This window comes from Microtus pennsylvanicus, chromosome 4, assembly GCF_037038515.1.
Source record: "Microtus pennsylvanicus isolate mMicPen1 chromosome 4, mMicPen1.hap1, whole genome shotgun sequence".
NCBI lineage: Eukaryota > Metazoa > Chordata > Mammalia > Rodentia > Cricetidae > Microtus > Microtus pennsylvanicus.
Window position 1 is genome coordinate 128346297 of NC_134582.1, and position 16161 is coordinate 128362457.

General features: G+C 45.4%; 1 protein-coding gene across 3 annotated transcripts in view; it reads right to left on the bottom strand.

Moving 5' to 3' along the window:
- Positions 1 to 3106: 3106 nt before the first annotated feature.
- The window catches only part of Bend7 (BEN domain containing 7), an 84308-nt gene continuing 71253 nt past the window's right edge, over positions 3107 to 16161 (bottom strand). For 2 of the 3 annotated variants that reach the window (XM_075970456.1, XM_075970453.1), the window contains 3 exons: positions 14692 to 14811; positions 8409 to 8462; positions 3107 to 5309 (listed from right to left, as the gene is read on the bottom strand). In XM_075970456.1, the coding sequence (XP_075826571.1) occupies positions 5248 to 5309; positions 8409 to 8462; positions 14692 to 14811 (236 nt within the window). In that variant the 3' untranslated portion in view covers positions 3107 to 5247. The remainder of the gene's footprint in view (positions 5310 to 8408; positions 8463 to 14691; positions 14812 to 16161) is intronic. The other variant, XM_075970455.1, reaches the window with a different exon arrangement.

Below are 16161 nucleotides of genomic sequence, written 5' to 3' on the forward strand. Positions count from 1 at the left end.
TAATGGGCGGTACTGGGGTAGGGCTGGGATCCAGAATCTAAGCTTGGACCTCAGGGCAGTTTTCAGAGGTGGGGGTCACTGAGAGCTGACTATATCTCCACTGATGAGTTTACAGATGGATGGGTTGGTCAGAGGCAGGGCCTAGGTAGAAGAAGGTCACTGAGAGTATGGATGCCTTCTAAAAGTCACCCCCCCACACTTTCCTGCTTCCTGGCTACTAGGAGGTGAGCAGCCATGCTCTGCTACATTCTCTCCCATGATTCTTTGCATCAATACAAGCCACAACAATGTGGGATCATCTGTTAAGCATCTGAAACCATGAGCCAAAATAACTTCCAAGTTGATTTATCGCAAGCATTTTGTCAAAGCAAGGGAAAGATGAGCAATGCACCAGGAGACGCAGTCTGCTGCGGGCACGATGACAGGGTTGCAAGGGAGGTTCTTAGCCAGGTCCCTCTTCCTGGGAAGGTTGACTACAGATGTTTTCAGAGGGCCAGACATCTTAATGGTCCTAAAGCTGAGCTCCCTGACATCACAAGGCCCAGATTCCAGCAGAACTTTAATAACCATGTGCACACGAATGATTGCAGAGAGCGTTAAGCACCCTGGGTAAAATCTGATTAGGTGGAGCTTGGTGGCTACTTGTGAGTAGATAGCCCTTGACACGATTAGCTACGAGATGAGCTGAGAGAAATGAATGGTGCTACAGATTGTAATTGCTTCTACTTTGGGACAAAGCTTGCAGGTTTAAAGTTTGTCCTTTCTGGTAAAACTGTTTACGAAGACAAACAGGCCTGGAATGTAGCTGTTCCCCACAGGGATCTGCTGTATGTCCCATCTGGTAATGTGGTTTGAGTGAGTACTGAATAAGGGCATCTTTAATTAATTCTAAGAATTTTGTACAGTGTCGTTTGACTATATTCACCCAGCCCCTCAGATTTGTCCCTACTTTCCCATCCCCTCCCAGCCCCCTGCCCCCTTTTAGATAACACACCGAGTCCATTTGTCTAGAATCTAGACCATACTCACTGTCCTCTGAACCACTGCGACCTGTGATTTGTACAAAAGACACCACCCCCCTCCATCCTCCAAGCCCAGCCAGCACCCCCTCTATCCTCCAAGCCCTGCCAGCACCCCTTCCATCCTCCAAGCCCAGCTAACACCCCCTCCATCCTCCAAGCCCAGCCAGCACCCCCTCCATCCTCCAAGCCCAGCCAGCACCCCCTCCACTCTCCAAGCCCAGCTAGCACCCCCTCCATCCTCCAAGCCCAGCCAGCACCCCCTCCATCCTCCAAGCCCAGGAGCACCTCTCTCCATCCTCCAAGCCCAGCCAGCACCCCCTCCATCCTCCAAGCCCAGCCAGCACCCCCTCCATCCTCCAAACCCAGCCAGCACCTCCCTCCATCCTCCAAGCCCAGCCAGCACCCCCTCCATCCTCCAAACCCAGCCAGCACCCCCTCCATCCTCCAAGCCCAGCCAGCACCCCCTCCATCCTCCAAGCCCAGCCAGCACCCCCTCCACCCTCCAAGCCCAGCCAGGACCCCCTCCACCCTCCAAGCCCAGCCAGGACCCCCTCCATCCTCTAAGCCCAGCCAGCACCTCCTCCATCCTCCAAGCCCAGCCAGCACCCCCTCCATCCTCCAAGCCCAGCCAGCACCTCCCTCCATCCTCCAAACCCAGCCAGCACCTCCCTCCATCCTCTAAGCCCAGCCAGCACCCCCTCCATCCTCCAAGCCCAGCCAGCACCCCCTCCATCCTCCAAGCCAAGCTCACCACTTTTTGTTTCCCCTCTTGTGTCTGCATGTGGCTGGGTTTGCTTTGTGTTTCTTTTCTCTCTCCATAGCTCTCCCCACAGTGGACTGATTCCTATTTCACTCAAATGGATCAGTGTAAAGTAGTAACCAGGGCCTTTATATAAACTGTCCCAGTGGCTGACCTGATGTCTTAATGTCCTGAGAGGGAAGGAGACAGGTACAGTTTGGTGCACCTCAACCTGGTTAGCTGGAAGCCATCACAGGGGCTGACCTAGTTGTGTTGGTCACATGGTGGAGTGGAATGCAGGTGCAGCCGGCCAATAAGCTCCCGGAACCAGTCAATCAACTTGCTAAGGCTGGGACACGGGAGGAAGACAACTGAAGCCCTTGTTGGGCTTCCCCCTCTGGTGGATCCTCCTACTGTGGACACTCCCTGGTCACATCAGTTGAGAAAGGCCACTGGAGGCCCCCTGCTAGAACACCAGGCCTTGCCAGCCTGGGAGAGCAGTGCGTCCCAGTGGCCCTGGGCACTAAGGCGTCATATGGATCCTTCAACAAACATTTTTAGGGATGCAAGGAGCTCACAAAGGGGAGGGTGTATGGCAGGATGGGATGCCTTGTGGCAGGCTCCCGGCTTCAAATAGGAAGAAAAAGACTGTGAAGATTTATGTTGACTGCAGATGTCCTTTTGCAAACAGCTCCTTCTGCTGCCTCCTTTTGTCTGGTCCGGCAGCATTCTTAAGCAACAGCTACTCCTTGCGCCACAAGGCTACCACTACAGTCCTAAAAGCTCAAACCCCTTACGTTGGAACAGATCCTGAAGTAAATCCCAAGTGGAGGCAGACTCCAGCCTGGGAGTGTCACAAACTCTGAGCAGGGGATTGAATATGCACTTGGGAACACAGGGGGCCAGCACCAAGTGAGGCACAGCGCCCCAATGTGCTGAAAGGAGAGAACAGCACCGTAGGCCTCAGCGGTCACTTTACATCAGAAAAGATTGATTTGGCCTTCTGGTGTGTTGTTTCCATAGAAGCAGGGCTTAACCTTTTAAGTAAAGATTATAAGGCTACCTAATTCATTTAAAATTAGGCTTCGAGTATCTCAGCACTTAATGCCCGAGTGTTTCTGTGGGACCTGCTGTAGCCATTGATCCACTGCCAGACAGAGCTGCGACTCCAGCGTCTACCAGACTCTCACTCTGCTGGAAATCCCTCTGCTTTATTTGTAAACATAATTTTCCACAGAGGCAGAACTCCTGAGAAAAAGCATCAAAATATTCATAAATACCCTTTAATTAATGAACAGCACAGACTTCATGAACACAGAAGGCTGGGATGCAAGCAAGACACGTATGCATTCAATTAAAGTAATTTATTGTATTTTTCCGGAATGGACATAAAGGGCGTCTTGGGAGTTGATATCACAACACAGTGTTACACACCATTTTCACAACTAGCTTTACATTGAATTCTTTTTAAAAAGAACATAGTAATTTAAAAATCTGAATATTTACATATTAATAAAACATATGTACACAAGATTGAGACACATCCATAGATATGGACCTTTTTTTTTTTTGCTAAGAAAGCCTATAAAAAGGGTTTCTGAACAAAGCCGAACAGTAGTCACAGTAAGTTAACACAAATACAATTTAAACTTACAAAATATGATTTCACTGTTGCAGTTCTGATCCGCCTTTCCACTTTGGGAATCCACGGCGCCTGTCTGCGAGCTGAAAGATTCCCACCTTCCTCCAGTATTGAAGACTCCAAGCTGCCGAGGCTTGGAAGGAAGCATTTTTGGAAGGTTTATAGTGCGTACTGAATAGGCCTACAGTGTAAGTATATGGTCCCCCTGGACTAAAAACAAATCCATCACCATTTAATAGAGTGAAGGGCACTAATTCAGCCTTTCTGTTCCCTTGAGGAGGACTTCATTCTAGGAGGCAGAAGACTTTTTTTTTCAGGACCTGCTGCAATTAAACGAAAGCCCTAGCTTATCTGCAGCTCATCAGAACACTCAGTAAAACAAAAGGATCAGGGCTGGCTGGCAACAGAAATGGCAACTGAAAGGGTCGATGGGGATAATTTCCAAGCCATCTGTAGTCTCCAAAGGAAGAGACAGAAAAGGTTCACATGTGAGATTTGCCGTCTAGTTGCTAGACGACTCCACGAGCAACACCTAAGAGCACAAGTCGTCACATTCCAGGGATGTCACAGATCGCCTCACTGAGCAGCTGGTCTCGGGGGAGTACTGCCCTAGCCCTCCTGTCCTTAGCACTACACGTTCAGTAGGAAGTGACATGGTACACTGAATGTCCAGGTTCTATGTCCAGCTGGCCATGAAGGGAAACCCACTCCCAGGCAACCCCTTACCTACTTCTCAGTTCTCTCAGGCAGAGCAGAGGGCGAGGCAGTCCCAGCAGCACTAACTGTTGGCTCTGTTGGTTGACAGAACACTAGGCCAAAGGCTAAGCTATTGTCATGGCAGTTTTTAATCCCTGGGGTTTGGTACATCTACTGTTACTTTCTTTTTTATGGCAATTTTTGGCCTTCTGTGTCAAGTGCCCAAGATTCAAGGCAATTAATTTGCTTTACATGATAAATAAGGTTTGCTGCAAGGTTCTCTAAACATGTTGATTTCAATGCATTATTTCATTAGTGAAACACGTGGAGGTAAAGCCAATATCCGTACTGCAAAGATTTCTTTAAAATAAACCCAGATTTTTCTCATATTTAGTTTTACATAAACTAAAAGGCAAGTGTATGAGGGACCAGATAAACTATAGGAGGAACATAAAAACAGGGTCGAAGCTACTCGGTTTAAACCATATTTAAAAGCTTGATGGCTCCTAAGCAGATGTCTGGTTGTGCTGAGTTAAGTTTTTTGTTACTGCATCATCATAAATTAGGTAAAAGTGCTTTATTTCCTAAGAATCCATACATCATTTGTACTCCAGTTAGAACAACTGTTTCGGGTTCTATGACTGACGCATAGATGACGTCATCATTTGTACTCCAGTTCGGAACTACTGTTTTGGGTCACCATGACTGACGTCATAAGTGACTTCACAGACCAGGCCAGAGCCACCCCATCTCCCAGAACCACCTCCCCTTCTCTAGGCTGAAGGGTTAGTTAGGGCTGCTACTTTGTAACTTCCGTCAGTCCTAGAGAGAGGTCTTCTCTGCATGCAGCTAAGCAATTTACAATAAAATAAATACGTTTAAGAAGACTGTGTGTTCACACAGAGATTATGAATGAATAAAACCAGGAAGAGAACTGCTTCTTTACACACACTGGACTTTTGAACGGTAACAACTCTAAGCATGATTTCTTTGAAGAAAATATGATGCCAAATTGGAGTTGTGATACCACATGTTACAAAGAAATGATTCAGACAGGACAAGCCACCACAGAACACCCACACTGCAGGAACCTCAACTGCTCTGCGAACCTTTGAGGAAATGGAAGAAGAGTATGCTAAAATGCAGGTCTAGGCAATGGAGCCTGGATCCGGGTCCTCCGTGGTCTCTCTCCTGGTGACAAATATATTACCTACAACAAAGACAAGACAATGAGGGAGGCTGTTTCTCCAGAGCACAGCTGTACATTTTATCACATGGCCAGGGTCAGGTAAGGACAAAGTCAACTGAAGGGTTTGTGGGTGGGGTATACACCTGTGCTGTTCTTTAAGTCACTAAGCATCAGCCTTAGTCTTGCTAAATGAATAATTCCAAGAATTAGGAATTTTTGGTGATTTTCTTAAAATGAGAAAACCCTGTGTGTATATATATTACCATTAGTGATGTATTGTCCAGCAATAGAAAAACAGCTAAATATGATTTACTTGAAAACACTATTAACTCCAGAGGCTCCATCTTCAAACTGCAAAGGAATTACTTTGATTTGATTGTACACATTTTTTTTTAAATGTGAACTGTTCCCAGATTCTGAGAGCAGTTCCTGATCGAACGCTCCCTCCACATCTATGCCATAGTGTGCAAGAGCTGCTCTGTCCCTCACCCCTGTCCGAGGGCCGGACCTGTGCAGCACACCAGGGATGGTGCTGACTGTGGCTCACAGGGCTCACTGAACAGGCTGCACACCTCAGCAGGGTCTGGTGGTCCACGCCTATGGTTCCAAAACTCAGGAGGTGGGGCAAGAGGATGTTGCCAAAGCCAGAGGCCAGCCTAGGCTACAGGAGACCCGTTTTGAGGCTTAACTGTAGTAGGGGGAAACAAATGCCATCTGACGGTCTGCAATTCTACCCTGATTTTTTCAGGTTCACAGCAGCACAGGGATCTTCCCTCGTCTCTCCCTGATGCAAAATTTAAAGGAACAAAAAGACATTTAAAGTAATAAAAGCACCATTGAATCTTTACAAAGGATCAACTTTTGTCAGTTCAGACAAATGAGGAGCTGGAGATGTGGTTCGAATCATGCTCTTTGCACAATTCTGCTGAGTGAGGCTGAGTCACTGCACCTATGTGCACCAGACTTGGGGTTCACTGCTTCAATGGCCGGGTCAGAGCAATGTGGAAGGGTGATGAGCGACAACACGGCAAACAAAGAGCCGGTCAGGTTGGGGAACCATGACGCGTGCTATCAAGATTATTTGATAATCAAAAATTGAGAACCAATCTGTGACCTCTTTCCCCCTTTTCCAAAATGAAATACTTTAAAATTGATAGACCATGCTGTTGACAAGTTTGTGTCTGCAGCTAGCAATAGTCTACTTTCTTCTTTATTACCCCAAAGCAGGCAGAATATAAGAAAGGAATTGAAGAAATGAGTTTAAACCGGAGTGAACTTTGGGTAGACTGATGCCAAACATGGTAAATGTGAAGAGAGCCCACTGAAATGGAATCCTAAGAGGACTGCACGTCCATCGTCTCTTAGGATCTTTAGAAACAGAGAAAAGCTGTCTTTGGCTCAGGTATAAGGAAGCCCTATGCTATAATGACTGAGACTGAGGGGGCTGGGCCAGCCATGCCATCACCAGCTGTGATATCTTGGGATGTCATTTAATGTTTTTTGGGTTTCAGGCTTTTTCCCCTGGAAAATACAAGGGATGGATACAAAGGAGGGATAGGTCGACATGAGTTCCCAAGTTCTTTTCATGTTCAGATTCCTTTGCAGTTTGTCAGTCCTGGAAAACTCTTCTAGCATCCCTGGGCAGCTGTTTCCCTTGAAATGTCTCTGCTAAGTCTTTAGACAGTTAAATGTAAAGGTGCATCTGCAAGAGGCACAGTCTTCAAATAGTACAGCAAAAGTCCACCAGGTCATCCGAAGATGACATGAAGCAGAAGACAGCTGCCGCAGATGCCCAGGGCTCAACTAGAAAAGTATGACTTCCCCAAGACCATATGTCATCATTCTGATTAGTATTTCCTTCATCTGCTGGGAATGGGTCAAAGATGGTAAAGGTATTGTCATTATGAGTTGTCCTGCTATTCAGAGGATGGTAACAAACACTAGAGAGCCCACATTCAGCTCTCTAGAGTCACAAGTATGGAAGCACAGACAACATAACATAATGACTATAGATGACAAGAACTGGATATATGCAGATGTCTTGTGTACTACTGTGGCTCATTGCCTTCATTTGTCCATTCATCTGTTACTTGGCTGCTCAAGGCAGAGAAGCAAGGTATAATTTACGTGGCTCTAAGTTTACCTAGGAGCTTCTCTTTGATGACCACACCGAGATATGTGTTACCTAGTCCATGTGACCAGTAGGGACTCTACCAAGAGCTTCTGAAAACATACTGCATACTCCATTCATATTTTCTTAATTTAATTCAAGCCTCACTGCCCCAGATCAGGGAAAAAACAAGAAACAAAATGAAACAAAAAAACCCAAAGCCCCACTGATTTGAGCTTTCGTAGTTCAAGGTTTCTTTGGACTGTCTGGATTTTATGGATGGAATCTTCAGAGAATCTCTGAAGAGCAGCCAATAGGGAGGGAGTCCTGAGACCAAGTGAGGGGTAAGTTGTTTGACATATGGCTCACTGAGCAGCCACCTGTTCCTCTCCTCTCAGGTGTGAGCTCATACACAGGCAGAGGTCAGGATCAGAGGCATGACACCAAGTCTTGTGATGAGGTTACAATCAAGCCCACAGCTGAACACAGTTGTGCAGAGGATACTTCAGTGTTCTACCTCATTTGCTGATCTGACACCAGGAGTGTGTTTCACACTGGTGGGCTGGCTTATTCAATCACACTTAAAAACACACGATCACTAAGAGTGCTGGCACATGCCTCTCAAAGGCCTTTTGATGGAGTAAGACAAGACGGGCCTGAATTTGGTCACACAAAGTTGACAATCCTGGGTTAAAGCTAAATGTCGTTTATGTGAAAAGTGTCTTTTAATGTCTAAAGGCTCGGTGAAGCAGCATGTTGCGATTCTAACTTCTAAGGATTTGCACTTCTGAGATTTTTATGAATATGAAATAGGGTGTGAGAGAAAATGTTTCTTTTCATAGCCAATGTAAAAACAGCTCTGAACCTAGGCCCCCCAAGAAACCGGGGAGTGTGAGGGCCCGGGTCTATTACAGAAGCAGCTTGCTCAAGCACCTGCATCCCTAATGGTGAAAGCATTTTCAATGCAAATGTTTCCTTGCAGCGGGTGATGAAATGTAAATGTGTCTTACCTGTAGGTGGTAGAGAAATGCCGTCCAGTTTTTCATCACCGTCACCTGCCTCTGCTGGTTACAAACATAAAACACAAATCTCATTAGTTGTGGGGAGCACATTCATTTTGCTGGATACAGGAATACAATTAAAGAGACTCCAGTGTACACAGTGGCTTTCATCTTTCTTTCCCCGTTCCCTTCACTTGGTTCATATTTCAGGTTTAGCATCATTATTTAAACACGATTTCGTTTGGATGATTATGACAGGAAGTCAACCTTCCTGTATTAAAACTTGAAAATTCTCTTGACCTCATTTTGTCAATCAAAGGTGATTTTATTTTGTCTTATTTTCATGAGCTTAAATCTCTCCCAGCAGTGGGATAGACTGCTCAGCCACACCCTGACGCACATAAGTCACTTCTGGCTGTAGAACTGTACTTCTCACACCCTGCCCCATCCGCACCCGGAGCCACTCGTAGTGGAAATCCTTAGAATGAACTTTCCTTTGGAGAGGCCTGGCTCTGGAGCTGCCAGTCTAACTCCCGGATCCATTTAGTCAGGAAGGAAACCACGGACAGAAAATACATACTTTTTTTTTTCAAAAGATTCCTCTCTTTTGTGATTTTAAATGCAAACCTTACTCTTCTGATGTGTTTCAGTCTCCTTAATGGTTCTGCAAAGCCTGATCCTTCAGACACAGACACACACACACCTACTAAATGTAAAGAGAGGCTGTTCATAAGTCTCCTGGTAACTCAAGGGAGTGAGCCTCCCCTAACATGCTAGGGACAGAGGAAACATTCACATATGGCTACTGGGATAATCCTGGTGGCATCCTTTCCCCACCCCGAAGTTCCTGCTGCCTGCACTTGTATGCCTTGCTAGCCTTTTGCTCCACCTTGCAGTGTGGAGATGGTGGAAAAGCCAACACAATGCTATATTCTCATTTTCACCGTTGGTGCTTTAAACACGACCAGGGACAGACACACTCAGAAATGTTCCAAGCTTTCTGCCTCTTGTTTAGCCTTGAATATCCTGTCCTTAGGTGGGTAGATCTGGCATCAGTGTCTGCTGGCCCATGTGACTCAGCACAGAAAGAAAACAGAAGAGATGGAAAAGTCCCAGCCAATTTTGATTGGAATAGAGGCTATTATAAATGATGTTGATAAGCGTTAATAGCACGACAAAAAGATAAATGGCAGGACAGAGTCGGGGAAGGCGATTTACAGGAAACCTGTAAGATGTACTAAAATTCTCTAGATAAAAGGCATTAGGTGCTCTGGTTGGACTCTGTGTACGTGCACACATGTGCATACATGCCCTTGCACACGCCCACGTACGTGTATGCACACACGGAGGTAGCAGGTCCTTGTCAGGGGTCTTCATCTATCATTCTCTACATTATCTTCTGGGATATTCCTCCAACTGAACCTGCAGTTTCAGCTGGACTGGCCAGTCTGTGAGCCCGGGGATCTGCCCGTCTCTACCAGCATCCGAGTGCTGGGGTTGCAGATGCACACCAGTACACCGAACCCCGTTTCCTGCGTGTGTGGCAAATGCTTTCCCTACGGATCTATTTCCTTAGCTTGGTTCTTATGGCTTTGAAAAGAACTTTATATATTAAAAAACAGCGAATGCACGGCTTTTATATTTAAAAGTCACCATTTCTTTCTGACTGGTTTCAATGAATCTGAAAGGCAGATGGTTTACATCGCAATTGTCTTATTACCAGGGCTGAAATTCTTCAGTAATAATAAATGGCCACCACCACTCACTAAATACTTTTTATTGAGCACTTTGTGTGCAATTTGTCATCTGACTGATAGAAGGTCTTCTGGGTATGTCTGATGCTATGCTTGGTTTAATACACTAGGGATCAGAGCCGGAGAAATGAAATTATGGCTACTAAGTCACAGTGCCAAGATAAGAACGGGTTTTGAGTCTGGACTCTCAAGCTCTTGCTATTAATAATACACATATATCCCATGTGATCTTATACACTAATTTTTAAAAATCTTCAAATTCTAGTTCATTTTATATTTTAGTAATTTCTTCTACCTTATACATGTCTGCTTCTCATTTAGTGTTAACAAAAAGTAGTTTGGGTCTGAGGCGACCCTTCCCTTTGTAACTCAGCTACCCTTACTGGGGCCTGTGAAGGTCAGAAGAGGGGACTGGATCTCCTGGAATTGGAGTTATGGCCTGTTGTGAGCCACTAGGTAGGTGCTGGTGCTCTGGAAAAACAGCGATGGTCTTAATTGCTGAGTCATCTCTGCAGCTCTTACCCATATTTTTTGTGAGCCATGATGTAGTTGCTGGGAACTGAACTCAGGACCTTTGGAAGAGCAGCCGGTGCTCTTAACCACTGAGCCATCTCTCCAGCCCAACACATACTTTTTATATGTGGACCTACATGGTCATGTGCTTCTGTCAGGATAGAACAAACATAGTTTATGTATATTTAGGTTATATAGTCTGACATATGTAAACTATGTATTTTGTCAGAACATATAACCCAAATATACGTAAACTATCTAAGTTCGTATACGCTGGCTGCATGTGTAGGGCAAGTGTCATGGTGAAGAACGTCCGGATGTTAATTATAACACCCGTCAGTAACAACAAGCTCTCAGCCTCTCTTCTCTGGCGATGATCAAGTTGTAAAATTTGGAAAACACTGAGCAAGTCCAATAAAAATTTAGTAGCAGTGACAGCTTTACTTCTGGATCTAACGCAAACAATAAATTGTGATTTCAGTTCTGAAGAAGTAATCTAATAAAAATGATAAAAATCCACACCAGGAATAGAATTCTAGTTATAGAAAAAAATTATTACATGTGATGAGAGCCCCAAATGAATTTGTTTGGATTTGCATAACGACCTTTCCAATGTGTGGAACACCGCTTTCTCCTACAGTCAGGGCAGGTTTCCCGAAGTGGTGAGCTGATTAGCTGTGTCCAGTCAGAGTCTGGACCCAGTTCTAGGAACGGAGCCAAGGATGATAAACAAGACTGTGGAGGTGGTGGTGGAATACCTTTAACACACTGCATTATCATTTTGATGGAAAATAATCAAGATGAAAAGCCCCAGATCCTGTGACATTATAGATCCTGGCCTCATTCAGGAAAGGCAAGTGGCTCTCATTTCTGTTTGCTGGAGTCTCAGCTTTGAGCCACTGAGAAGGCAGCGTACCAGTGTTTCACACACAGAGAAAACTCTGTCTGCCAAGGCTGGGTGCCATCCTTTTGCTCTAGCTTGACCTGTATGTTCTTTCTTAGGGCACCCTCCTTCTTGGTGGTTACAACAGCCTACTCAACACATTACAGGTGTCCAGTGGAGAATGTGCTCAAACCTGCTGATCAAAAGTCACACCCTAATGTCTGCTGTCATGCCAGTCTCCTGGGCTAAGCAGTGAAGGGCTTCCCCAGGAAAGGGGGACTTAGGGAGCACACAACAGTGGGTGTCTCTTTCTGGAGAAAGAGATGTGGGTGTGAACATTTGGGATGCAAACTGTCAACAGAAATGCTGGGATGCTTAAGAAATAGTCACTGCCCAGTTTGGAGTAAGGATGGAGGGGAAGGCAGAGGCACGTCCCTTCTGTGTGCAAATGTGTGTGTGCTGGAGTGAAGAGGGAAAAGGTAAGAGAGACCAAGACCCTTGACCCTAGACTCAACATCAACAGAAGGATTAAGGTCGCCCCCTGCCCTGGACTGGCCTCCTGTGTCTGAATACTTGATCCTCGCAGGTAGGGCTTTTGAAAGGCTGTGGAATCTTTAGGAGCCTGGCTGGAGAAGTAGGTGACTGGCGGTAGCGATGGGCTAGAGCCTGGGCCTGGTTTCGCAGAGATCTGAGATGAGGAGTCCCAGTTCCGTGTTCCTGCCATCGGAGTCGCCGTTCTCGTCAAGATGATCTACATCTCGTCAAACCATGAACCACTGCCTTTGCCACGCATTCTGTGGCAGTCATGGCAAAGCCTGCGCAGGTAACATGGTGGAAGCTTAGAAGAGTGATATTTAAACTATTTTCGTCCTGTGGCCTTGCAAGGTTGTGTCTCTCTTTTCCATTATGAAGATCTCCTCCAGTAGCCTGACTTTCTATGACTCCTACCTTGAAAGAGTCTCTTAGAAACTTAAAAGTTTAGGTCCTACGGGACTCTCTTTCCTCCAGAGGAGCAGGCCCTGGTACACGGAAGCCCTGTCCTTTTCCAGGCTGTCCCTGTAGCGTTATAACTAGGAGCATCACTAGTCTGGGTCCACACAGTTCCTTCTCCTTAAGACCTCAAGGACTGACACAATTCTCACAGTTTCCTGTCAGATCCACAGGTGCCAAGGAAATAGGAAGGCGGCAGCCACATGTGTGGATATCTGTTGGCCTGCCTGGGGTAGTTCAAAGTCGGTGCACATCTGGGAGAAGTAGTAAGGGGGCTGACTCGTGGGTCACCGCACCTCTGTCTTTGCTTTAGCTTGTTGATGCTAGATTTATATCTCTTCCTCATGACGTGTTTATATCTCTTTCAATTCTATCTGGAGTCTTTGTATTTTGGGCCAACAACTTGTTTCAGATGACCAAGTATATGGATGGAAGTCCTTACATATCTATCAGCTGAGCCATTCAAGGCAGCATCTAGGAAACACAAGCCAACCTGGCACAGGAACCACTCAGGTCTAAGGCTTGAAACCTGCCTTGCCTAAACCACTGAGTTGACACATCACTGCTCTCAGTCAGGACCAATACTGGGTAAGCCTAATGGGCCACATGGATCTTTCAACTCTGAGTTTGCTCTTTCATTTTTATTCCTACCTTAACCCTTCCAGGAGTGGGAGAGGGTATAAGGTCATACAGCAGAGGGGGCTTCTGTGATATAACTTAGGGAAGGAGCAGAGGACCCTGAAGTACTCGAGCGAGTGAAAGTCATGTTAGTAGAAGTTAATCTCCTATTTTCCAGGTAGTTTGCGGGATATGAGACTGAATGTTGGGGGGTGGATGAGAGAAGAAAGGAGACCAGGGAGGAAGTATAACAGCCGGAATGGAGAAGGGAATGAGAGAGGTGCCGATAGAGCAGAATTAGGGGGATTGTCAGAGGGTGGCCATACAGTGACATGAGGAGTCCTGAGGACAGAGTCCAGGGACACTGCTGCCCCATGGGTCTGGAGGGAACGGCATAAATATTGGTACCTCCAGAGAGAAAATGGCAGTATTCTTCAGGATTTCATATTTTGACTAGAAAAAAAAAACCAGTCTCTCACTGGCTTGGAACTCATCAAGTGTGCTAAGATGGCTTCCCAGCCTGCCCTACAGACACAGCACTGAGATTACAAGGATATGCTTTATATTTATTTATTTTCTTACATGGATGCTAGTGCTTTCAAGGTAAACGCATTACTAACAGAGCTATCTCCCTGAGGCCCTATTTTTTATTGTTTTTGAGGAATCTCCATATTGTTTTTTTATAACAGATATACTAATTTACATGAAATTTAGAAATAAGACCTAGAGATTTGTGATCTAGTAGAGATAACTATTCTCGAATGATAGGAGAAAATTGACCCCAAAGGGATTTCTAACTGGCAAGATGGTAGATTCTGGAGGCTGAGACTTTGATGACCAAATCTATATAGTCACAATTTAACTGGTATTATCTTTGCCTAGAAAAATAACTGCCAAGCTAACTCTCGAGTTTTAAACATGCCCACATGCATGCACGCATGCACAGAAACACACACACCTTAAATTCCTTCCAACCTGATGTGGTGTTTCTGACCGGATGACTTTTGCTTTTTTTGGATTTTTGAAACAGGGTCTCTCCACGTCACCCTGGCTGTCCTGGAACTCACTATGTAGAACAGGTTGTCCTGGAACCTACTTTGTAGACCAGGCTAGCCTTAAACTCACTGAGATCTGTCTCTATCTCAAGTGCTGGAATGAAAGGCGTGCACCAGCCCGCTGCTCCTGCCCCCTTTAGACTTTGAGCAATCAGGCCTTTAAAAAACTCACGCAGGTATAAACAAACAGAAATCAATAGTCAGATATAAGCGAACCACAGAAGACTACCTACACGTGAGACACATCAGACTACAGGTGTGAGTAGCAATCCTTTCCTCTTGTACTATTAAAAGCAAATGGATGACACAATTTCTACTATTCAATCTTAAGACAACTTTCAAAACCGGAGCACATTCCATAGAAAACGTCCTTCCAGAGACAAAGGCTACCGCAACGCCCTAGAGAGAAAGTGCTATGCTTCAAACGGCAGAGAGCTCAACAAAGCACTTTCACGATGACTTCTACAGCGTATTCATACCTGAGCCTCTTTTTAACCTTCTTCTGGCCAGTTTGATTTGATCCTGTAGAATCTGTACCCAGTCTCTTGGGCCAGGAAGTTTATCCACATGGTTCGCAGTACAGTACTTCTCTGTAAAGACTGAAAGAAAACATGAGATTGTACTACATACCTTAACAACAACAAACGGATGTAGAACAAAGCAGGAAGGTGGCCCACAGAGAAAACACACATCTATGTCCTTTGTTGTTCCTTTTCTGGTGCTGGGAATCTAACCTAGGAACACACACATGGCAAGCATGCGCTCAACCACAAGCCTCCTCTCAGTCCTGAAGTGAACTTCTACAGATGACAGCCCCGTGGGCATATCTGCAGTGGCACTGTGCTCTTTGGGTAAAGGTGGCAAGCAGCTGAGCGCTGGCTACAAATGACGGTTTGTGCTTCAACATGAAACTGGCTGGAAACACTGAGCAGGTTGTGGGGAAACCGCTCTGTGTGTGCTTGTGTCTGACGGGCAGAAAGAAAAATGTTTCATAGGGCTCTGCCAGGTCCACTCATAACAGAATCGAGAAAATGTGTTAAATGACTTCGTCTGTGTTGTCAATTCATAATCAAATGCGACATTACAGAGATGTTCTCACTCTGATCCTTAAGAACTCAGCACTCTCTGGGTGGTGGCGGCGCACGCCTTTAATCCCAGCACTTGGGAGGCAGAGGCAGGCGGATCTCTGGGAGTTTGAAGCTAGCCTGGCCTACATGAGCTAGTTACAGGACAGGCTCCAAAGATACAGAGAAACCCTGTCTTGAAAAAAATTGGAAGAAAGAAAGAAAGGAAGAAAGAAAGAATTCAGCTTTCAATGTAAATAATTCTGCTGTGCATCTTACTGAAATTGTAAGACTCAGTCTAGGTAAGAATCAACACCCTGCACACTGCAGCAAATGTGAGCAAAGACCCTACTAAGTGCTAACATACAATAGAGAGTCACAGCTCAGGACAAAAGAGAGGCAGGACACGGGGCCCAGGAAAGCCACAGGGTGTGGCCACATGTGAGGTGTGAGTTCACAATTCTGCCTGGCTCTGTTCCTGAGCACCAACCCACCCGCCTTTTCACTGGCTGCCTGTGAGGTCAGTAAGCCGTCCCAGCACACTGCCTTTGTGATATTTAAAATGTTGCTAATTTCAGTGTGCTAAAGGTCTCTTTCAAAGAGAAAAGACACAGGAAAATATTGACAGATTTAACTATACAAAATTGAAATTCTTATTCAATGAAAAACAAACATTTTAAAAAGAGCCACAAAACCTGGCCACATTATATATGCCTGAGAATGTTCAATATCTTGAAAGAATTCACTCAAATAAAAGAGCAAGTTCAATAGCCCCATGGATCAATAGTGTATTTGAAGTATAAAATACTAGGGAAAATGTTTAACTAATATGAAAATCAAAGAACTGAAAAGTTCACATTGTATACCTATCCTGAGTTAGAAAAA